The sequence below is a fragment of the Podarcis liolepis genome, assembly GCF_965112155.1.
Source record: "Podarcis liolepis genome assembly, chromosome: 14".
Classification (NCBI taxonomy): Eukaryota; Metazoa; Chordata; class Lepidosauria; order Squamata; family Lacertidae; genus Podarcis; species Podarcis liolepis.
The window spans coordinates 4496462-4521177 of NC_139569.1; the positions used below are offsets into that span (position 1 = coordinate 4496462).

The window sequence follows — 24716 nt, forward strand, 5'->3', positions numbered from 1 at the left end:
TTCCGGGGAACTCCAGGAACTGTGAGGCCTCCTGACTCCTCTCAGCACCCTTTGCAAACTACAGTTCCCAGGACTCTCTGAGGGAAGCCATGACTGTTTGAAGTGGAATGACAGTGCTTCAGCTTAATAGTTGGATGGGATCTGCCCAGCTTCCTTCTCCCCATTGTTGTTGTTGGCATTTGTCTCGAGAGACAACGGAGTGTGCGTCCAGGGGTGAAGTAAAACTGCTGTGCTAGCAGCACCAAAGTGACCTCTCCGGGGTGCAAGCCTGGGCTGTGTGGATGGAGGTCCTGGGCTGCCCAGATGACAAGACCCTCCTCTCTGCCTCACTGATGTGGTCCAAAGGAAAGCAGAGCAAGATGTTTGGCACCAGACTGGCTGCAGGAGTTGCAGGAAGAAGGAGTACAAGGTGCCATCCAACTCTCTTAGGGTCAGAGCGGTCCTTCATGGGCTACCTTCCCAGGTGGACAAACCCCGTCTGCCCCAGAAGGGCTGTTGTGGCTTTAAAAGGAGTCCCAAATGGGCTCTGCTGAGATTTTCATCAGTGTATGTATCAATTTATTGATTTGTTTAGTGTTAGAAAGGTAAAAGGTAAAGGACTCCTGGACAGTGAAGTTCAGTCAAAGGCGACTATGGGGTTGCGGCGCTCATTTTGCTTTCAGGCCAAGGGAGCCGGCGTTTGTCCAAAGACAGATTTCCAGGTCATGTAGCCAACATGACTAAACTGCTTCTCGAGCAACGGAACAGCAGAGCACACGGAAACGCCGTTTACCTTCCCGCCAGAGTGGTACCTATTTATCTACTTGCACTGGTGTGCTTTTGAACTGCTGGGTTGGCAGCAGCTGGGACACAGCAACGGGAGCTCACTCTGTCACGGGGATTCAAACTGCCAACCTTCTGATCAGCAAGCCCAAGAGGCTCAGTGGTTTAGACCACAGCGCCACTCATGCAGTGTTAGACTACAGCCTCAGAGACCAAAGGTCAAACCCCCCCCCCCACTTAGCCATGAAACGCCCTGGGTGACCTTGCACCAGACACTCACCCTCAGCCTAACCAACCTCACAGGACTGTCATGAGGATACAAAGGGGAGATGCCATCTGCAAAGTTGATGAGCACCCCAATGTTGTTTTAAGTTAACACAACATGGAATGCCAAACCAAGTACTGAAATATCCACACCCCTTCCTTCCACCTCCAACACTTTCTTCTGCACACGAAATAACAATGAACTCAGAATTCAAGGAAACATGACCTCTCCATATTGCAAAAGATTAGTCTGAAGCCAGTTCTGTCCAGCGGCCATATTACATCACTTGGCCCTCTTAAGTGATGTTCCCAATACATTTTTTGATGGAAAGGGCTCTTTAAAAATAAAAATAATTGCCAATTTAACTTATTTTCTTCACATTTATTTGTTCCGATGCGTTCAGACTCCCCTTCTGACAAAGCGAGCCTTGTTTGTTTTTCTTTCTGCGCTGAAATCTTCCAAGGCCCTTGTTTTGCTCATGTTTCCCCTGGCTGTGATTCTGAGATTTTGGCAGCAAAGCTATATAACAAGATGAGAATTTTTTCAGCTGGCAGCGTTGCATCATGGGTAACGAGTGCACCACAAGGGCATTTAGGCACAGACTGAGATATTGCATTTAGAAGTGGGGACACTTCTTGTCCTTAGCATTTCAGCAACTCGGCTGCTGTCCAGAGCGTCGCTTTGCCCCATGTGGTGCTTTTGCAGGGAAAATGGAAGGACCACTCTCACTGCAACTGCCCTCTTCCAAGTTCTTTGCCACTCTGAGCTCCTGCAGAAGGTTGAGCAGGATATAAATCGAATGAATTAAATGTGTTGTGCTGCTGCATGAACTGCTTGGGGGCAGCGAGAGAGAAGGGGAGGGAGCCACAGGTTAAGAGGGCAGCATGACATTGCCACACGGATCATTTTTGGAAAATGGAAAACAGAGCTGCTTTAAACATGTGTGGAGTGCCTGAATTATACCAGCCTCTCTACACCTGATTTGCTACCAGGCCAAGTTCAGGGAGTTGTTGGCACTAACATATAAAGCCCTTTGCAGCTCAATAACAGGTTCCTTTGTCCCTTGTAAACGGCCTTGGCCCAGGATATCTAAAGAAGTGTCTCCACCCCCCATCATTCAGCCTGGATGCTGAGGTCCAGTGCTGAGGGCCTTCTGGCGGTGCCCTCCCTGTGAGAAGTGAGGTTACAGGGAACCAGGCAGAGGGTCTTCTCGGTGGTGACGCCCGCCCTGTGAAATGCCTACCCACCAACTATCTGACTTTTAGAAGACATCTGAAGGCAGCCCTGTTTAGGGCAGTTTGTCATGTTTGATGTTTTATTGCGTTTTTAGTATTTTGTTTGGAGTTGATCAGAGTGGCTGGGGAGACCCGGCCAGATGGGTAGGATATAAGTAATAAATTATATTGTTGTTGTTGTTCTACACCAGCGGTTCTCAACCAGTGGGTCCCAGATGTTGGACTACAACTCCCATCATCCCTGAGCTCTGGCCTTGCTACCTAGGGGTGATGGGAGTTGTAGTTCAACAACATCTGGGGACCCACAGATTGAGAAAGTCTGTTCTACACCCTTTAGTAGATTGCTGCAGCTGGCCAAGCATCAACTTGAAAACTGGCCCTTTTGCTCTATCCATCTTTACAAAACTCAGGCATGTCTACAGTGCCCCACCAACAAGCTGGGCACCATGGATGGCGGTGAAGGTCCTGTGTGAGTGCCTGGAGGCAGTTGGAGGTTGGATGGCGGCTAACAGATTGAAGTTGAATCCTGACAAGACAGAAGTATTGTTTTGGGGGGACAGGAGGCGGGCAGATGTGGAGGATTCCCTGGTCCTGAATGGGGTAACTGTGCGCCTGAAGGACCAGGTGCGCAGCATGGGAGTAATTTTGGACTTGCAGCTGTCCATGGAGGCACAGGTCAAATCCGTGTCCGGGGCAGCTGTTTACCAGCTCCATCTGGTACGCAGGCTGAGACCCTACCTGCCCGTGGACTGTCTCGCCAGAGTGGTGTATGCTCTGGTTATCTCCTGCTTGGACTACTATAATGCGCTCTACGTGGGGCTACCTTTGAAGGTGACCCGGAAACTGCAACTAATCCAGAACGCGGCAGCTAGACTGGTGACTGGGAGCGGCTACCGAGACCACATAACACCGGTCTTAAAAGACCTACATTGGCTCCCAGTATGTTTCCGAGCACAATTCAAAGTGTTGGTGCTGACCTTTTAAGCCCTAAACGGCCTTGGTCCAGTATATCTGAAGGAGCGTCTCCATCCCCATCATTCAGCCAGGACACTGAGGTCCAGCACCGAGGGCCTTCTGGCAGTTCCCTCACTGCGAGAAGCCAAGTTACATGGAATCAGGCAGAGGGCCTTCTCGGTAGTGGCGCCCTCCCTTTGGAACGCCCTCCCATCAGATGTCAAAGAGAACAACAACTACCAGACTTTTAGAAGACATCTGAGGGCAGCCCTGTTTAGGGAAGCTTTATAATGTTTGATGTATTAGAGTATCTTAATATATATTTTTTGAAGCCGCCCAGAGTGGCTGGGGAAGCCCAGCCAGATGGGCGGGGTATAAATAATAAATTATGATGATGATGATGTCTGTGGGAATGGGTACCAGTCTCTGGATGCCATGGGAGGAGAGAGGGCTTTTGTGCTCAGGTGCTGCTTGCTGGTTTCCCACAGGCATTATTTGGTCTTCCACTGTGAGAAGAGGATGCTGGACTGCTGGGACCACTGACCAGATATAGCAGGCTCTTCTTACATTCTTATGGGGTGAAGGGAGAGGAGTCCCACCCACTCCAGACGAACCATACCCCCCCCCCATTTTCCAGCTTTCATTAAGGAGAGAGAATACAGCACTCAGAAAAGCATTTACAGCTTTGAGTTTTCAGTGCATGCCCTCCACATATCTAACGGCAAGATTCAATAACACCCCAGTGTACCCAAGACTCTGGATCGGTTAGTCAGGAGAAATGGAGAAATGAACATTCAACACTATTTGTTGCAATGCCCTTTATATACATCTTCTAGACAAAAATTCCTCAGTTACCTCTCTTTCCAGCCAACCTCCCCTTGAGCAAATCTCTTTTGCTGGCTGGCAATAATGCATTTATGACTGCACGGGTTGCAAAATTTGCCTTGGCCGCAAGTAAGTTGAGAGCTAGGCACCACGACAAGTATCATAAGGGGGAGTGTGCGATGCGGAGTGCTTAACTTATGCAAGAGTGATTTTTGCATTTTTGTATGTTTGCTTTATAATAATTGCTGCTGCTGCTGTTCAGTTTTAAATCAGTTATTTGTATCCTACACTTTGGGACCAATTGAGACGTCTTATACAGTGGTGCCCCGCAAGACGAACGCCTCGCAAGACGAAAAACTCGCAAGATGAAAGGTTTTTTCGTTTTCGAGTTGCTTCGCAAGACGAATTTCCCTATGGGCTTGCTTCGCAAAACGAAGCTTGCCCCCGCACCCCGGACCTCTTTTGAAGCAAGGGGCGGCGGGAGAAGATCGCTTCTCCCCGTTGCCAGCCCCGCAATCTCCGGGGACAGAGGGGAAGGCGCGCGCGCGCCTTCCCCTCTGTCCCCGGACCCCTTTTGAACCAAGGGGTGGCAACGGGGAGAAGCGATTCTCCCCGCTGCCCCTTCCCTTGCTTTAAAACAGGTCCCCTCTGTCCCCGGACGGTCTCCATAGGAACGCATTGATTGATTTTCAATGCATTCCTATCGGAAACCGTGCTTCGCAAGATGAAAAACTCGCAAGAAGAAAAAACTTGCGGAACGAATTAATTTCGTCTTGCGAGGCACCACTGTAGCTTTTAGCAATAAAGATTCATTTAAGGAGAGAGAAGTTTCTAGTGTTTGTAGAACCCGAGATACGAGGCAAAATATACCTGCACTATTCTTTTCAAAAAGTATTGTGAGAAGCTAGCCTGCTCCCCTGAACACACGTACAGTGTTTGACTTTGCTGCCTTCCCCAGCTAGAAAAATTCCGCCGGACACTCACAGCTGAACAGTTGCAACGAAAGATGGTGTGCCCCTTTATTCCCCTACTCCACAACAATGATTTGTATTAAATATTTTAATATATTAATATTCTCTCTTTCTCGTGCTCTCTTTTAATTAAAAAAATGCATTAATAAAAAGCACCCGAAAGAATACAGCTGGTGGAGTGGACAAACTTATATCCTAGCAGAAAAACAAAAAAAAAGGTACATTTCATAAAATGAATCGGAACAAGAGGAAGGGGAAAGTCTTCCTGCGATGGGAGATTCCATGCGTCCGAGCAATGGGGTGGTTTTGTTTTGTTTTTTAAAAAAAGACTATAGAAAAAAGTTGCATTTGTGTTATGTCAACGGAAGGGCTCTGGAAAAAGAAGAGGAGATATTTTGGTATTTCAAATGCTCTCTTTCCCTCCGTTCTGCCTCGCTCAGTTCTGAAGCAAGCTTTCTGGCTTGGGGTAACCGAAAAGGACGAAGTCCGCTTCGTACAGCTTGTACAGCTGCCGCCTCCAGGCCACGGGGATTTTGGCAAACCAGTCGTCCTCCCAGCTGCTGGCTGTCCTGTTCCGGTAGCTGGGAGGGAAGCGAAGAAGGTGTTCCACCTTCAGGAGCTGCAGCAGGTGGGCTGCATCCTCATCCAAAGTCTCCAGCTTGCCCACAAAGTCGTACTCAATCTGGCACGGGTGGCAGAGGCGGTACACCTGCCTCCAATGCTCATTGAACGGAGCCAGCTTCTCGGTCCGGGGGTCCAGGAGGTACTGGATGAAGTCCGAGAAGGAGACCCTGAGGCCCGCCTCGAAGGCGTCGCTCACCGAGGTGGGCAGGCTGGTGTGGTTGGAGTAAAGCTTCAGCATCGGGATGGCGAACCGGCGGTAGAACTCCTCGTTCTCCAGCTCGAACTTGCTGCGGAAGGCCGAGATGAGCCTCACGAAAGGGTCTCGGACGAAGAGGAACTTGGTGTACTTCTTCAGCTTGATCTTCATGAGGTGGCGGGAGAACTTGCCGTAGCGGCGCCAGAACTTGTTGAAGGTGAAGTGGGTACTGGTGTTGTGGACGTGCTCGCGGGGGATGTCCAAGGGGTCTGCGTACGGCACGCCCTGGTCCATCAGGCTCTCGCTCAGCACGATCATCACCCGCTTCCAGTTGGTGCAGGCCACTTTGGGGACGTAGCAGTAGATGACGCCATGGCGGTCGTCCACGATGAGGTGGTTCAGTTCATAGTTGGGGATGTCGTCAAAGGAGCGCTCCTTGGTGGGGAAGGCGAAGCTGGAGTTGGCGCACAGCTCCCTCAGCGTCCGGCGCCGCTCCGCCTGCAGCTGCTCCTGGTCCAAGATCGCGCCGGCGTCACGAGTGGACCAGTCGTAGCCCCTCACGTTCTCCTCCAAGTTGCCGGCGACGGGCCTCGCGGAGGCGTGCGGGGCAGGCGGCTCCGTCTTCTGACCGAGACCCACATCGCGTTTCAGGTCAGAGCTCAGGAGCTTCTCCAAGAACTCGTCAACGTCCGACATTGAGTCTTGGCCTCCGTCCTTGGCCACGGTGGGGAGGACCCCATGAGGCCTGGAGAAGGTCGTGTGCAAGTAGAAGTGAGCTGTCCCCACGTTGTCCCAGTAGACAATGATCAGCAGGATCATGAAGATGGAGCCCAGCACCACCGAGAGGCGGAAGAGGCGTGCTTTGGTCATCCTGGCCGGAGGTGTCGGCAGTGGCTAACTCATGCTGCGCTCACCTCCAGCTCTGCTGGAAATATCTGAGAGCCAGCATGGCGGTTTGAGGACGGTGGGGAACCTGTAAGGAGATCAAATACAAGGTTAGTCTCCTTCTCCACACAAGATGGTCAGGAAGACAGAACGGAAAAGGGGAGCAGTGGGGAGGGGCCATTCAAAATGAAGCACCCAAATAGGAAATATGGGAGGGTGATTCAAGGAAGCTGAAGAGAGATCCCCCCTCTTCTTCCCCCGCCTTATACTGTACTCAACACTAATGTCTCACAACAATTGTAACTAAATTGTAAGAAAACTGTACAACTTGAAAAAAGAGACAAGGCATGTACTTTTGTAAACCAAGGAAATCTTGTGTGTGTGTGTGTGTGTGTGTGTGTGTGTGTGTGTACGTACACACACACACCCACACCAAAAAGGAAGCTGAAGAGTAAAATTCATACAGTACAGTGGTACCTCTGGTTACGTACTTAATTCGTTCCGGAGGTCCATTCTTAACCTGAAACTGTTCTTAACCTGAAGCACCACTTTAGCTAATGGGGCCTCCTGCTGCCGCTGCGCCACCAGAGCATGATTTCTGTTCTCATCCTGAAGCAAAGTTCTTAACCCAAGGTACTGTTTCTGGGTTAGCGGAGTCTGTAACATGAAGCGTATGTAACCCGAGGTACTACTGTATATGGAAGATTGTCTTACCCATATTTGCCCACTTGACAGCTCCAAAAAAGACCTCTTTTGCATTTGTAAGAAAATACAAGCCTACCCAGATATGTAAAATGCTGAAGCATGTTTCATTCTGTTCTTAGCTTAACACTGATTTCATAACTGCGTGAATTTTTCATGCAGCTGTTTTCACTGGCAAATTTATTGTCTTAATTCTTTTTGCAAAATGCTTTGAAATATTTCTTTACATGCATATAAGTTTTCATAGAATCATAGAACTGGAGAGTTGGAAGGGGCCCAGGGGTCATCTAGTCCAACCCCCAGAAATGCAGGAATCTCAACTAGAGCACCCATGACAGATGGCCCTCCAACCTCTGCTTAAAAGCCTCCAAGAAAGAAGAGTCCACCATCTTCCAAGGGAGTCTGTTCCACTGTTGACCAGTCTCTTCCTGTCTCTTGCTATTCTATTTTATGCAACAAGCAATCTTAGTACTGTAGTTGTGACCGTGGTTTATATTGTGTGTTTGGTGCCTGATGATTTTTATGCTTATTGCTGTTTTTCCTTTTGTTGTTTTTCTGAATGATGCCATGGCCTATGGCTAGCGCAATAAAAGTCGATGATGATGATGACGAGTAAAGTTGGTGGTTTTCCAGCTCTTCTCCTGGAGAAGCATGCTTTAGAATTCAGCCTTTCTCAACCTGTGGGTCCCCAGATGTTGTTGAACTACAACTCCCATCACTCCTAGCTAGCAAGGCCAGAGCTCAGGGATGATGGGAGTTGTAGTCCAACAACATCTGGGGACCCACAGGTTGAGAACCGCTGCTTTAGAGGCTGACTGGCCCAAAGGCAAAGGGCAGGGAGTGTGTGCCCCTTACGGTGACTCTTAATCTCAGGGTTATAGGTTCAAGCCCGATGATGGGAAAAGATTCCTGCACTGCAGGGGGTTGGACTAGATGACCCTGGTGGTCCCTTCCTGCAATACTATGGTTCTTCCTAAGATGATGCTGGATTCCAACTTCCATCAACCCCAGCCAGCATGACCAATGGTCAGGGACGATGAGAGCTGGGGTTTGGCAACATCTGGAAGGCCACAGGTTAGTCATCCCTGTTCCAGCAGACAATCAGGAGCGATGGACAAGCAACTTGCCATTACTATCGATTTCCCTTGGAACACACAGCTGCAACTGCATATGTCTGGGTTTTTTAATGTCTGTTTTAAGGTGAATTCTCGCATTGCGCAAGACAAGAAAGAGGCCCCAGGGGTTTGGTAGCACTTTCCATCAGGGGATGGAAACTTTTAATTCTGTCAAAAGCCACATTCCCTCGGGGTAAGCACTCAGAGGCCAAAGGCCAGCAATGGATGGAGCAAGAGAAACAAGAATCCTGGGTTAACTAAAGACCTCTCTGTCCCAATTTTCACCATGGCTAGTTCAGAATAGAATGCCCAATGCTATACCGGTCTACTCAGAAGTAAGCCCCACTGAGTTTAACGGGGTTACTTTCAAATAAGTGCACTGGGTTTTATTTTAGTAAAGCAGACCAAAACAGCTAGAGGTCTGAGAAGCAAGTGAAAGTAACGCCTTTCTGGCTTTGGTGTGCTACGTAATCAAACATATATGCATAACTAGCAAAAGTCTACCAATTTGTTCTCAGATAGCTTGTGGGAGGGGGATGTTTTTATTTTTTATTATCAACCATGCAATTATAAGCTATACAACCAGGGAAAGGTTTTAAAAGAAACCACCCATTTATTTTTATCAGATAAATTATGGTCCATCCGTCCAATAATTGTCCTGAAACTACAACAGAAAGAGGGGAAGACACACTTTAAAAACTGCAGAAAATAAACAGGAAGGAAGGAACTCAGAAGAACAGGGCAGCTTCAGGAGTCACGCGAAATGAGACCAGAGGCCGTATTGAGTGCCCAGTCTAGAACATGTCCCAGATACCCCTGCAATGGGGAGGGACTAAAGGCCAGTGGTTTAGCACATGAGACACTTACGGAAGGTCAAAAGACTTCCACTTCCAGTAAAGAGAACCTCAAGCCGCAGCCTGATAGGCTAGAGAGCCACTGCCAGTCTGAGTAGGCAATACTGAAGTAAATGGACACATCATCTGACCTGGTATGTGGCAGCTTCTTCTATTCATCAGGAGCATCCGCTGTAATGCTTTATGTTCTGCTTGCAGGTGGTTCCAGGTTCAATTGCTGGCATCTCCAGAAAGGATGAGGAGCCAGGAAAGACTTCTCTGCCCGGGAGATTAGCTGCAGAACAGATAATATTGGGATAAATGGATCAAGGGTCACCCTGAGAATAAAGCAATATCCCAGGTTCCTAGCGTACAAGGGCTGGTGTGAAACTGTATCCCTGAAGTCTTTGTTTGTTTGTTTTCCAAATTTTATTTATACTTTCCAAGTTTATACCTTTCACGAATTTTACAATCATTTTAACATTTCAAAACTTGACTTCCTTTCCCCTCTTCCTGCGGTTTCTTAAATTTATTTTTAATATCCTCTGCATATGCAAATGAACTTAATTTGCTCATTTACTCATCTACTTTAAAGACATACTCTTATAAAACTGCAGGTTATTACAATAATCCTGCCAATGAGCTTATCTGTTTACAATTTAACTGTAAATATTCAATAAACCATTTCCATTCTTTTATTTTAAAAAGTTGTTTCTCTTGATTTCTTATTCTTCCGGTCGATTTCGCCATTTCTGCGTATGCCATTCTGAAGATATTTTTTGGCTTGATAACCAAAGTATTTTCATGTTTTTCTTAAACAAACAAACCCTCATTTTTTTCCAAGGAGTTGAGAATGAGCTCACAGTTCACCCCACTTTTCTCATCATAACCAACAACCCTGTGGGTTTGGCTGGGCTGAGAGATAGCGGTTGGCACAAGACCATCAAGCTAGTTTGAACCCAGCCTAAATCCAGCTCACTGACCACTGTTGCTGGCTCTTTATGCAATGCTGCCAGAGAAAGGATGGGGGAGCAATTAAGAGTTTGATTAAGTATATAAATCTGCATAAGAAGAGCTGGCTGGATCAGGCCAATGGCTCGCCTTGTCCAGCACCCTGTTCTCACAGTGGCCATTCAGATTTCCCCAGGGAAACCTTCAAACAGGATCGGAGCACAGAATCGCTCTCTTCTCCTGTGTTTCCCAGCAACTCGCATCCAGTTGCATTGCTACTCCCAGTGACGAAGGCAGAGTATATATAGACACACGGCCTCTAGCCATTGACAGCCCACAAATATGTCAATATTAATGTTGTTATTAATACGCCACCCATCTAACTGGGTTGCTCCAACCACTCTGGGTTGGCTTCCAACAAGTTAAAACATTAAGCACAGCAAAACGCCCAACACTGAAAACTTCTCTACACAGGGCTGCCTTCAGACGTCTTCTAAAAGTCAAAGCTTCTTTTAAAGCCATCCAAGTTGGTGGTCAACACGGTCAAAACTGTGGGAGGGAGTTCCACAGTTTAACTACGCGCGGCACGACTTTTATTAAAACCTGCCCTGGATCTTCGAGCATTCGGCTTCAATGGATGCCCCAAGCGTTACGAGAGAGGAAGAGAAGAGCATTTGATACCGTGCCACGCACAATTTTATAAACTCCAACTCCTCCGACTCAACTTTCCTCTAAAAAGCCCCCAAATGCTGCAACCATCCCCCAAGGGGGGGGGGGGAATTGTCCCTCCACCCACTTGGCCATTTTGCTTGCCCTTTCCTGCACTCGCTGCCGGTCCTTTCGGCACGCAACGTTTTCGAGGCGAGAGCCCCGTTTAAACAGCGATGGTGCAGCTCCCCAAGGCAAAGGGGGGGGGGAGGCAGCTGACGTAACCTTTTTCGGTCTCTGGAAAACGTGGCAGGTTGTGGGGGGGGGTGAGGAGACCTCTGGAACAAGCAGCCGTCCTCTATAGACACTGACCGTTGTCCTTCGCAACCGAGCCTCTCCCTTGCGAAGCCCTTACGAAAAGGGGAGAGCAGCAACTTTTTCCAGCGTCGCCTCCGCCTGACAGACCTCCTTTACAAGCCTGTCTGCACATGTGCCTCTGCCAGCTGCTGGGAAGGGAGGGGCGCCATCAGCTGACTCCCAAGAGCAATGCCGAAAAACAAATGTCGTTTTAAAGTAGCACAGCTGTTCTGGAACGGGAGGATGGGGCAAAGGCAAGTAGGACCTCTCCACCCACCCACCCACACGGCCCTTGGTTGGGGGTGGATTTTTTGTTTTTTATTAGTTTTTCCTCTATTACTCACAAGTGTATCTTTACATCATGACTTTACATCTTACAATTATACATATTCTTGTTTTCAGAGTATGTTCATAATTGTTATTATCATAGATCGACAAGTATTACTATACACAAAAAAGAAAAAAGATGTAATTTTAAAATCATAATATTCCTCATAAATGAATGACTGCGGCGTTTGTCCGCAGATGGCTTCTGGGTCATGTGGCCAGCATGTCTAAGCCACTTCTGGCGAACCAGAGCAGTGCACGGAAACGCCGTTTACCTTCCCGCCGGAGCGGTACCTATTTATCTAATTGCACTTTGACGTGCTTTCGAACTGCTAGGTGGGCAGGAGCAGGGACCGAGCAACAGGAGCTCACCCCGTCGTGGGGATTCAAACCACTAACCTTCTGATTGGCAAGCCCTAGGCTTGGATACAAATGATATAATTATTATTATTATTACCTCCCCCACCCAAAAAAGGGCTCAAGGTGCCACATGTGATTCTGCCCCTCCTCATTTAATCCGCCTGAGAGGCAGGGACTGGCTTCCGAGGTCATCCCAGTGAGCTTTGTGGCTGAGTGGGGGATTTGAACTCAGGTCTTACTGCGACAATCTAACCGCTACGTTACACTAGGACACATGTAGGGCATTCTCTTCCTAACCAGCTACCTCTCTCCTCGCCACTCCTCCCTTCTTGAATTGCCATAGGTAATCTTTCTAATGTTTTTTGCTCTCCGTGTTGCTGCAAGAGAGCAGCATCTCCCTTCTCCTCTCACGCAACTATTATTATTATCGTTATTAATATTATTATTAATAGTATATCCGAAGATCACAGGGCGGTTCATAACATAAAAATACAAAAAGAGAACACAAAACACATCGTGAAATAAAAACAAACCAGTAACTGTGCTCCCAGGACCCAAGTTCCTCCTGTAAGATCTCCTGAGACAGGGGCACTTACAAGGACTTTATGTTTCCTGTTCAGTGCAGTTTTTTCTTTAATTGCCAGTTTCTATGTGCCTTACTTCTTCAATAAATATACTTTAACTGGAGCCCTGGAGTTGGCTACATTCCTTTGCAGAGCCCAGACTAGGTCTTACCCCACTCAACTACTCCACCCAGACCAAGCATTAAACACAGCTTAAAACCTCTAAAAGGTCTGTTCTTCTCCATAAATTGTCCATTGCCAATCTGAACCATCCACTTTCCCCCTGGCACCTGGGATAGACTCTCCATCTGAAACCCTGAAGAACTGCTGCCAGTCAGTGTAGACAATACTGTGCTAGATGGACCAAGGATCTGACTTGGAAGAAGGCAGCTGCCTATGTTGCTCTTAATACCCAAGAGTACAAAATGTGCTGTGATGGCATTTAGCCAGTCCTCTGGAAGGGACAGATGAAAGAGCAAGAACGCCAGAAGAGACCTTCTGGATCAGGCCAATGACCCGTCTAGTCCAGCATCCTGTTCTCACAGTGGCCAACCAAATCCCTGTGGGAAACCAGAGAGCAGGAGCAACTCTCCTCCGGAGGCAACCTGCAGTTAGTAGCATTTACAGTTTCCAACTCTGGAGGCAGCTGTCAAGGCTAGTAGTAGCCATTCATAGACTCCACCTCCATGAATGTGTCTAATCTGCTTTGAAAGCCATCCAAGTTGGTGGTCATCACTCCCTCCTGTGGAAGTGAGTTCCACAGTTTAACCATGCACTAAGCAATGAAGTGTTTTCTTTTATCCATCCTGAATCTTCCAACATTCAACTTCATTGGACGCCAAGCGTTAGGTGTTGTTGTTGAGTCGTTTAGTCGTGTCCGCCTCTTCCTGACCCCATGGACCAGAGCACGCCAGGCACTCCTGTCTTCCACTGCCTCCCGCAGTTTGGTCAAACTCATGTTCGTAGCTTTGAGAACACCGTCCAACCATCTCGTCCTCTGTCATCCCCTTCTCCTTGTGCCCTCTATCTTTCCCAACATCAGGGTCTTTTCCAGGGAGTCTTCTCTTCTCATGAGGTGGCCAAAGGATTGGAGCCTCAGCTTCAGGATGTGTCCTTCCAGTGAGCACTTAGGGCTGATTTCCTTCAGAATGGAGAGGTTTGATCTTCTTGCAGTCCATGGGACTCTCAAGAGTCTGCTCAGTGGGCACACTCAATCTGGGTTTTCTTGGCTAAGAACTTTGGTTCACTTGCCTCAGAAGACACTGGGGGAACGTGATGACTGACTCAGGAGAGGCCAAGCAAAAAAACATTGAACCTGAGGAGGAGGGGCTGAAAGAGGAGGTTTGCAGGCCACTGTCAGGTTAGGTAAGGGAGAGAAAATCTTTCTTGTATCTTGAGTATCACTTGCACCATAGTATCACAGAATTGTAGAATTGGAAGGGGCCACCAGGGTTATCAAGTCCAATCCCCTGCAATCCACAACCCTGCGTCTCATGCTCTACTGACTGAGCTCTCCCCACCATCACAGCAAGAAAACCTCATGGCCTAACTAGAATTTTCTCCAAGCCCCCAAGGCCCAGAAGTGTCGTGACCAGTGCACAGTATTCTGCTCAGAATATATAGAGCCAATTCCTCTAAGAAATGACTCTCCTAACGCCACCATTTCTATTGTCTTTTTCATGAAGGTCCAAGAAACATTATCAAAGGCCTTCTCTGCGTCAATAAACATCAAAGCCACTTGCTTTTCATTCCTGGCCTCCAGATAGTCTATTATGTCTGTTATATTCCTTATATTATCTTTCATCTGTCGACCAGGTAGAAAGACAGCTTGATATGTATGTTATTGATATGAGATGTTTGTAATGATGGAAAAGAAAATTAATTTTAAAAAAATAGAAAAAAGAAAAAAAGCCAGCTTGATCTTGGTGAATTATGTCTTTTAGTACTGCTTTTAATCGATTTGCCAATATATTGGCAAATAATTTATAATCATTATTTAATAGTGAGATCGGCCTATAATTTCTAACTAAATGTAAATCTGCTCAGTGGGCACAGTCAATCTGGTTTTTCTTGGCTAAGAACTTTGGTTCACTTGCCTCGGGCGACACTGGGGGAACGTGATGACTGACTCAGGAGAGGCCAAGCAAAAAACATTGAACCTGAGGAGGAGGGGCTGAAAGAGGAGGTTTGCAGGCCACTGTCAACAGACAAACAGACCATAAACTGTTCCCCACTCTGTGCAAACACCAGTGAGCAAATGAGCCTTGTTGCATTTGGTGGTGCAGGCTTTCTGGAAAGTTTTGAACCAGGATTCCCCCATCGTATAAATCAACTGGAACCTGAATCTGTTTTGCACCTATGCTTTCTGCTTGTCATTTCAAAACTATTACAGATTGCGGTCTTTTACATCACACTCAGCTTCTTCTCTCTCCTTGCATGTTCTAGTTACAGGTAGGTAGCCCTGTTGGTCTGCCATAGCTGAAACAAAATAAAATAATTCCTTCCAGTAGCACCTTAAAGGTAAAGGTAAAGGGACCCCTGACCTTAGGTCCAGTCATGAATAACTCTGGGGTTGCGGCACTCATCTCGCTTTACTGGCTGAGGGAGCTGGCATTTGTCCACAGACAGCTTCCGGGTCATGCAGCCAGTGTGACTAAGCCGCTTCTGGCGAACCAAAGCAGCGCACGGAAACGCCATTTACCTTCCCGCCGGAGCGGTACCTATTTATCTACTTGCACTTTGACGTGCTTTTGAACTGCTAGGTGGGCAGGAGCTGGGACCGAGCAACGGGAGCTCAACCTGTCGTGGGGATTCGAACTGCCGACCTTCTGTTTAGCAAACCCTAGGCTCTGTGGTTTAGACCACAGCACCACCTGCTGTCAATCACCCATTCCCACCACCCTTCTGAGTAATACCCCTCCCCACCCTCTCACTATATATAAGGGTCTTGTGACTTCTGTTTCAGTGTATCTGAAGACGTGTGCATTCACAAGAAAGCTCATACCAATAACAAACTTAGTTGGTCTCTAAGGTGCTACTGGAAGGAATTTTTTTTATTTTGTTTTGCCATTTCTGTTTTATTTTCTGTTTTAATTCTTCCATTTATACCCCCATCATTCTTCCAAGGAGGCATACACGGTTTTCCCCTACCCATTTTATCTTCACAACAACCCTGAAAGGTAGCCATGGTTGAGAAATGATGACTCGCTCAAGGTCACCAAGTTGGCTTCAAGGCTGAATGGAGATTTGAACCCAAGTCTCCCAGCTGTCTAGACCAACCATTGCACCACACTGGTTACATAAGAAAGATGTTCTACATGTTTCTAGCCTGATGAAGGGGAGGCTCTTGAACTGTGCCTCTACATTGGGACATTTGAATTGCTTCCAATAAAGGCATTGAACCACTCAGACTTTTGGATTAAAACTTTTAAGAAGTGCTCCATGCCAATTTTACATGCTGGATAAAATATTTAAAAAGTTCTCTTCCTAGCCAGAAGAAATGATTGATGGGGCTGTCAATAAATATACTTAAATGTGATTTAAAACATTATAATGAAACTTATTCACGCAATCACTTGGAAGTTACTGGGATATTTGTACACATATTATGACACAGAATCCCAAATATATACATGGAAGGCATCTTACCGTGCCTAAATACTTTTGCGTGCTTTCAAGTCACATGAAAGAAGTCACAGACAACTTTAAAACAGTTCAGATCCAGATGCTAAATCTATTCTTGCGTCTACTGTGGATTTAACAACATCATCCATTGCATCAGGGTTTCATTCACAGACCCACCTTCTAATGTGTATATTCCACCATCGGTCTGAAATTAATTTCCTTTCTGCATACGACATATCACAAACAGGCCAGACTCTATATGCAAAAGAGTACACAAATCTGGCACCAGCAATATCCATAAATCCAAACACATCAACCTCCCAGGCCACTGTATAACTAAAGTGGTCATCCTTGAACCAATGAACTTCAAAGGGAGATTAAAACCCGAACTAAGATTTGTCAAGAGCATGGGTAGGCAAACTATGGCCCACGGGCCGGATCCAGCCCAATCGCCTTTGAAATCCAGCCAGCAGACGGTCCGGGAATCAGCGTGTTTTTACATGAGTAGAATGTGCCCTTTTATTTAAAATGCATCCCTGGGTTATTTGGGGGGCATAGGAATTCATTCACCCCCCCATAATATAGTCCATCCCCCCCCCCAGGACTGAGGGACAGTGGACTGGCCCCCTGCTGAAAAAGTTTGCTCACCCCTGGTCAAGAGATTTGGTGCTATCACTCGTGGGCTGAATCAACAGCATGGATTTTTATTATGCTCTCTGTGCTTATTGGCTTATCGATGCAAGGACGCTTGTTCTATCGACACCAGTGCTCTGCAAATTATCTACCACCAACACTTTGCAAAATTGCCACTGTTAGTGGCTATCACAGATGGTACAATCTGCATTTCATTCTCCTCTTATCTCGCAGCTTACAATTCCTCACCAGCCAAGTGTAACACAGGATAACAACTCATGCACTGAACTGTTGACTCCATGAAAGCTCATCCCGTAATATGCTACCCCTGAGCACTTTGTCGTAGTAAAATGAATGTCCTTAAGGGATCGCAAAACACTTTTTCAATTTTTGCTATTTATTATGTCACTAATGAATTTTAGGCAACAATGCATGGAAATTTTTCCACAGAAAAATTCCAGAGTCATACAAATTTTCCACTCCGTACTCACTGGCTGCATTTATGTTTACGGACAAGGCCTGCCAATGTGCTTGCCTTCCAAATATTGTAGGACTTCAGCTCCCAGAAGCCCCAGCAGCCAATAGCCAAGGATGATGGAACTTGCAGTCCAATAATATCCCAAGGGCACCGACTGCTTTACAGTTATAGGTACAGATTTACTACTGTACCTTTATCTCACCTTTCAGCTGGACACTGTAGTATAAACACCGAGAATTGAGAAACACTGGCCTGCGAGCGCTCCAATTGGAGAACAGCCTTTACCAAAGGTGTCATGGGGCTATGAAGACACTCGAACTCAGGACAAAAGGGAGAAATGTGCTAAGAGGAAGGCATATTTGGCAAACCCTCACTGTGATCAACTCCCGCACGGAAACCTATGTCCCCACTGCGGAAGGACGTGTGGATCCAGAACTGGCCTCCACAGTCACTTACGGACTCACTGTTAAAACTGTGTTTATAGAAGACAATCTTACTTGGCTACAAGGGATCGCCAAAGAAGACAGTTATAGGTACCGATTTATCTTTCTTTGTCTCACATTTCAGTCGGACAGTGACCTCTAATGCAGCTCACAGCTGAAATCCAATATACTGTATAAGAGCACAGTGGTACCTCTGGTTGCGAACGGGATCCGTTCCGGAGGCCCGTTCGCAACATGAAAAGAGTGCAACCTGCAGCGGCGCATCTGCGCACGTGCGGGTTGCGATTCACCGCTTCTGCACATGCGTGTGACGTCATTTTGCGCTTCTACGCATGCGGCGAAACCCGGAAGTAACCCTTTCCGGTACTTCCGGGTCGCTGCAGGACGTAACCTGAAAGAACATAAAATGAAGGAAACATAACATGAGGTATGACTGTACAATAAAAACAATATTTTAAATTCTACAGATTATTATGTATCTTGTGTGTTGTTGCTGTTGTTTTATCAGGTCCAGCATTCTGTTCTCACGGTGGCCAATCAGATGTCCCAAGGCCAACTCTTCCTTTCTGTGGTTTCGACCAACTGGCATTCAGAAGCATCACTGCCTCTAGAATATGTCATAATAGGAACACATTCTTCCTTTTCTGCAAGCAAGTTGTCTGTGCAACCCAGATATGGGGGCTATTATGTACCCTGCCCAGCAGAAGCAGCGTTGACTTTCTGGTTTCTGCACCCCATATCACAACTCTTTCACGCAAGCATGGAGGAAACACTTCTGCAAGTTCCCCCTTTTCACTTCCCCTAAGTAACTGCAGCAACCTCACTCCATCCCAAGTTTCACAACCTGCCCTACTAAAAGTGTCAAGCTACAAGTTAAATATCCAAGCGATAGCTCATCTGGTAGAGCAATGGACTTTTAATCTCAGGATTATGTGGGTTCGAGCCCCACATTGGGCAATAAATGGCCCTTGTGGTCCCTTCCAGCCCAACAATTCTACAATTCTAGATTAAATGCGTAGAGTCAAAATACAGTCAAAATTCAGAGTCTGTTGTTTGATCCTGGTCAGAGCCTCCAAGGGTCCTCTAGTCATTTTGCAAATGCAAACTTATGAATCATAGAAGTTTGAAGGGACCCCATCTAGCCCAAGCCCTTGAAATGCAGGAATCTTAGCTAGACCATCTAAGGATCTCATTTTCAAACTACAGGTCCCAGAATTCTTTGGGGGAAGTCCTGACTAATTGAAGTGGTATCCTAGTGCTTCAAATGCACAGTGTGAATGTGACCAGTGTCTAATACTGTACAGTGATACCTCTGGTTGTTAATGGGATCTGTTCCGAAGCCCCGTTCACAACATGAGCAGAACGCAACCCGCGTCTGCGAAGGTTGCGATTCACCGCTTCTGCACATGCCGTCATTTTGAGCGTTTGCGCATGTGCAAGCGGCGAAACCCGGAAGTAACCCTTTCCGGTACTTCCAGGTTGCCGCGGGACGTAACCTGAAAACGCTCAACCTGAAGCAAATGTAACATGAGGTATGACTGTACATGCTTTTTTAAAAAAAAAAATAATCAATGTTCAATACAACCATGTTAATTGACAGGCCACCTTGAAACCACTGTCCTGCAACGAGCTCTCATGCAACACCCCTGGCATCTGGAATGAGTGATGTTCATCATTCCACCATCTATCAGTTTCTTAGACATTAGAAGCAGCAGCCTGGAGCTAATGGCGCAACCTTCCATGTTGAGCCACTTTGCCACAGCGAATCTCTTTGCAGCCTCTGCATAACAACCAATTCCAAGAAAGTGCAGGGTTATGTCCGCTCATCAGACTCGTTGCCCACCCAGAGTTTCTGTTCATCAGTGTTCGAAATTAGCTGGGTGCCAGTCACATTTTGCAACAGGCGACCGGCCTTTTGCGAGGAACCGGAGGTGTCTGGTCGCCAGGTTTGGCCCCTAACATCTCCATCTGGCTGTCTGGTGTGGCTGCAGTGCTGCACCACTCAGCTGGTCTGTTGGGCAGCACAGCACCAAAAGATACACCTCTTTTGGTGCTGTGCTGCCCCGCAAATCAGCTGATTCACGTGGCAGCGCGGCACCCAAAGACTTTGGGTGTCTTTGGGTGCCGCACTTCCCCACAGACCATTTCCTTCGTAATCCTGCACACACACAAAATGGACGTATCCTTGTGGCAGCCATAACCTAGATTTAAGGTGCCATTTGGCTCTTAGATTTTATAGCTCAGTTTCTAACACTGGCTGAGATACACCGAGTCAGAATATGCAGTCCCTGATAGCAACAATGGGAGTTGCACAGGTTTATTGAGGGTCCACATGGCAGATCGAGGGGGAAGCTGCAAAGATTTTGCAGGTGACACAGTTCACACACAGAGGAGCCCTGCAGAATGCTAGATTCTGTTTCCCACACTTGGAAGCAAATCGACAGTGGGGGAAGCCCTTTCCCCCTCCAGTGGTGTTTCCCCCTGAGCATATAAGAGGGATTACTGCTTACGCACCAGTTCTCATTTTAACACTCCTGATTTCACGTTCTCATTGATTTTCAGTCCGACTCAGAGGAGATAGCTAGGCAGATGCCCGAGTCAGCTTTGGCTATTACTAACCACAGGATTTCTAGGCCTACCAGAAGAAAAAAGAAAAAGGGGAAGGGGGGTATTTCTCCATAACACACCAACTGCTGACAAGTGGAACAAGCCCCACCAGCACCAAGGAGCCAGCCACCAAGCCTGAACTTCATAAACAGGATGGAAGTATCCACCCCAACACAATTCAAAGTGGGACCCATCACAATCGAACCCTACAGCCAGCCGCTCTGCTCTAGAAAGACCCCGAACAAACTCCCAAGCCTCCCTCATTCTATGGAAACAGCCCCTAGCTTCCGAAAGTCCCCAACTTCACAGAGCATAACAACATGCTAAGCTAGTTGGGCTTATAAATATTCAATTAAATGAGTCGAGAGCCAAGCAGAGTTTCATAGTGAGAACTGTGCTGTACACCAGGGTTGGGGAAATCTGAGGTCTGGGGTCAGATGCGGCCCTCCAGGGCTTCCTATGTGGCCCCTGGGACTCTTCCCAGTACATACCTTGCACTAGCTCTGCTCCACACCTGGTTGGCTGGGGTCCTTGAACTTGCCTGTCTCAATGGAGATACATGTACACAGGAATCTGTGGGTTTTGTGCCCTGCCTATTCTTGTTTCCCTCTGGCCCCGCCCACCACTGGCATGTGACCACCAGGAGGCTGTCCATTAGGGAATGCTGCACTGGAGTGAATGGAGGCGCCCCCCCCTGCTGCCCACTGTGCCGTCTCTCAGAAATGCTGCTCCGTCACAGTGAACCCGGGTTATCATTTATTGTGTTCTGGTGTTGTAACCCACCCTGTGACCTCAGGATTAAGGGCAGGTAATTAATAAGAATGATAATGATAATAATCAAATATTAACAGTTGTCTATCTCAGGGGTGAGGAGACTTTGGGTTTGTGGGGATCTACTATGCTTTTTACAAGCACCCCAATATTCACTACACAGAGTCAGGTGCAAAAGCCTGACCCTTAGAATCAGAGAATGGAGAGGAAATTTCACTGTTAGAGAACTGGAAGTAATAAAATGCTACTTTGAACCAGTCAGAGGCCCTGCACACACCACACACCTGCCCCCCTAATCATGGGAACTGCAGTTTACCTCCTCCGAGATCTACAATTCCCAGCACTCTTGTCAAACTACAGTTTCCCGGCACTAATTGGATGTGTTGCGTGCTTTAAATGTATGATGTGCTCACAGCCAGATATCTTTGATCCCAATCTAACATCTGGGGGGGGGGGAACGCTGTTTATGAGCCTTAAAGTAATAATAAAAAAGACCACTCCTAACTTCATGCAATACAATACAGTCTCATTTCCCATTAAATAAACTGAAGGAAAACTAGAACCAGCAAACTAGAAGCGAAGTCCACAGAAACCAAAGCATAAAGCCAGCGCCAGGTGCTGCCGCTCCCCATCGCCGGCCGCTATCTAAGTGTGTCCACAGGTGTTTGTTCGGCTACCTGGCAACTTGCAAGGGCGACCTGAGCGGGGGAAGAAATGATGCCCCGTCTTCTTTTTGAGCGCAGATACCAACCGGGAACGAAGTGGCCGCGATGATAAAAAAAAATCCGAATTAAAACAAGGAGGTCTTTCCTCCTAATCCCGGAGACTCAGGCGGGTCTTTCGCAAAAGGGCTTCGGCGCGGGAGGAAATCCTCTCCCGCCCCTTCGCGGCGCGCGACTCGGGCAGCCTCTCCAAGCCCAGGGGGGCGAGACGAGGGGTGGGTGGGAGAAGCAGCACCCCCTCGCCACCCCTGGCGCGCGGCGTGACCTTCGGCAGCCCTTTGGGGACGGGGAGCCGGGCCCGTCCCGCGGAGCCTGGCCGGCTGCCGTGCGCCTCCTGCCCCGTTGCGCACGGGCTGGACGGAGGTGCGCGCCCTCCTCCTGGTCGCCGGGCAGCCCCGCGCATCCACGTGGGTGAGAGCTCGGGGCCGGGGAAGTTGGGGGGCAGCAGCATCTCTCCGCTCAGCCCACCCGCGCCCCACCCCGGGAAAAGAAAGCCCGGCGGCTCCTCCATCCAGCCGGCATTACGCACAGCGCCCGCCCGGATCGGATGCCCCACCAGGGCGCCCCGCCGCGCCCAGCGCCGCCTCCGGCTCCCCCGAGCGCCGGTGCCCATCTCACCTCCTGCCCGGGGCCGCTGGGCCAGCGGAGCCTCCCGCCGCCGAGGCGCCTCCCTGCCTGCCTCCCTCCCTGGGCCAGCCAGCCAGACCGCGCGCCCGCCAGCCCGGCAGCCGCTCCACCTCCGGCTCGGCCGGCGCCGCCCCGTCTCGCGAGAAGGCCGGCCCGGGGGGGCCTCCGAGCGAGCGAGCGCAGGCGCCTCCCAGCCGAGCAGGGGGCGCCTCGCCGGCCTTGGATCGCGCGCGCCGGGGGACGGGGCGAACCCGCGCGTCACCGGAGGATCCCCGCCTGGAAATCGAGGGTCGGAGAGGAAGGAAGGGGCTTGGAAGAGGCGGAGGCGGAGGATGAGGGTTTATTGCGGGATCGGTGCTGCTCTGTCGTTTTGCAGCGTCCGCATGAAGCAACTGGCAGCATCAAGATGCCAACGCGTGTTCCATATTAAACCAGATGAACGCTTTTTGCAGAAAATGCAGGAAGGGCGCTGCCCTGCTGAAGCCTTATTTACCTAGGGATCCATTAGCCACGCCATCCCTTTGGACCTCGGAGGGAACAAAAGTACCAGGAAATCTTCTTTGGAGAAAAAGAGTTTATTGAGAGATCTGAGCACAGAGTCAAGGTCTGTACTCAGAGACAGCCAACTGGATAGTTCCTAAAAATATTCTGGCTGTGCAGGAAGCGACCTTCTGACCTGTAGCTAGCATCAGCAGTTTCAAGTAGCTGATTAGGCTTTTGCAAGCTACTGCAATTTTTGGGCTGTTTTGTCCCTCCTAGCAGAGTGCAGGAATTTATTTATTATGTGTAGATAATATTTGAGAGCAACAGAATAAAATATTGAGAGAAACCTATCTCCCTTTACTCCGTCCTCTTCTTTTGAACAATCTATTACTTAGATTCGTTCTGGGGTAGGGGTCTATATTCTCTCATTACAGTAATCACGCGAGGTCCCATCATGCGAGACATCATCTTTCCCATCATATGTTGCAGGCATTGCATTAAGCAGGGTATACAGAAGCAAAGAAGCAATAGAAGCATTATTGGGCCTATTCTTCCCACAAATACGATACCGTTCATGCCAACAGAAATACGAGAGCATCCATATGACAAGGGCGGTACATATCACTCCTACCCACCAAACCCAATATCTCCATGGTTCCTCCCACCAATATTCAGGGGGTGTGCTCATTGTTGAAGAGCCCACTGATATTTGTGCCCGACTACCTGTTGAGCCTCAAGGATGAGAGCCCACCGGTGAGCTGATGCTCCCACTATGTGGGTCAATTTTTCTACTAACCCTGTTGGGTGGATTGAACTCTCGTGCTGCCTCCCTAGTGATCAGAGCATATGGAAGCTGAAATCCTGGGGTGGCAATTCTTACTGGCACTTGTTTAGTAATTTCAATGCACACCTGGCTAAGGCTCCCACCCCTGCAATACTTGCATTAAGATAGGTTCTGTCCCATCTATGACCTGGGTTAAGAGTAGGACCTGTTCTATCAAATGAGGTTGGTACAGTGCTCTACCTTCCGGATAACAGTTGACTACCCTCCCACAACAGCAAGAGCGGTACAGAACTAGATAGATTTCGAACGTCTCTGCAGCTTCCCGTAAGAGCACTGTCCATGCGTGCTGGTCAGTGGTGTGGGAGAGGAGCCACAACGGGACAGTGGGGTGTCTCAATACGGTAATCTCATCAGACCCCAGTTTCCAATAGCCAAGGAGCACGCCATCTCTTACCACCGGCAAGACGAACCAGTCGTAGCAGAGGTCAGCAGGCCAATAAGGGCGGTATGGTTCGGTAGGGTCAGGGCAATAAGACATAGAGCAAGTCAATAAAGAAAATAAGAGAGAAAAGAGAAAGTCTTTGTAACTGTCCTTGTGATGATTAGTCGCAGGATCGCGTTGCCCGTGGTCCAACGCTTTTTCCTGGTAGCGTCAGACACAAGGTGATGATCAACTTCAGAGGGTCAGCAGGATTTCTCTTGCAAGTCCAGACACCTTTCTTCAGATGCGTGTGATGTACCCAGGGGATCACCTCGACTACTTTCACTGCAGTTGGGGATGAGGGGGTCGCCAGACGCTGTCACTCAGAGGAACTGGTGAACCGGCTCAGCGAGACTGCCACGGGACTGCAGGTGTACGCTCGAGGGAATACCTGGAAAGAAAGCAAACACACACAACAAACACAGGGATTGCACTTGTTCTTGGGTGATGTGATCTCCCATCTGCCCCAAACCGGCGGGGATGTCTCGGA

At 48.3% G+C, this 24716-nt stretch overlaps 1 protein-coding gene across 5 annotated transcripts; it reads right to left on the reverse strand.

Moving 5' to 3' along the window:
- Positions 1 to 5085: 5085 nt before the first annotated feature.
- CHST12 (carbohydrate sulfotransferase 12) lies at positions 5086 to 22584 on the reverse strand. Of its 5 annotated transcripts, none has more exons than XM_083474784.1 (3): positions 22470 to 22584; positions 9520 to 9662; positions 5086 to 6805 (listed from the first exon to the last, which is right to left on the reverse strand). In XM_083474784.1, the coding sequence occupies exon 3, from the start codon at positions 6700 to 6702 to the stop codon at positions 5449 to 5451; it is 1254 nt and encodes a 417-aa protein (XP_083330910.1). In that variant the 5' UTR covers positions 6703 to 6805; positions 9520 to 9662; positions 22470 to 22584; the 3' UTR covers positions 5086 to 5448. The 5 variants fall into 5 exon arrangements, with proteins under 5 accessions (XP_083330910.1, XP_083330913.1, XP_083330914.1 ...); XM_083474787.1 differs by lacking the exon at positions 22470 to 22584 and adding an exon at positions 21807 to 22467; XM_083474788.1 differs by lacking the exon at positions 22470 to 22584 and adding an exon at positions 20850 to 21062.
- Positions 22585 to 24716: the final 2132 nt, after the last annotated feature.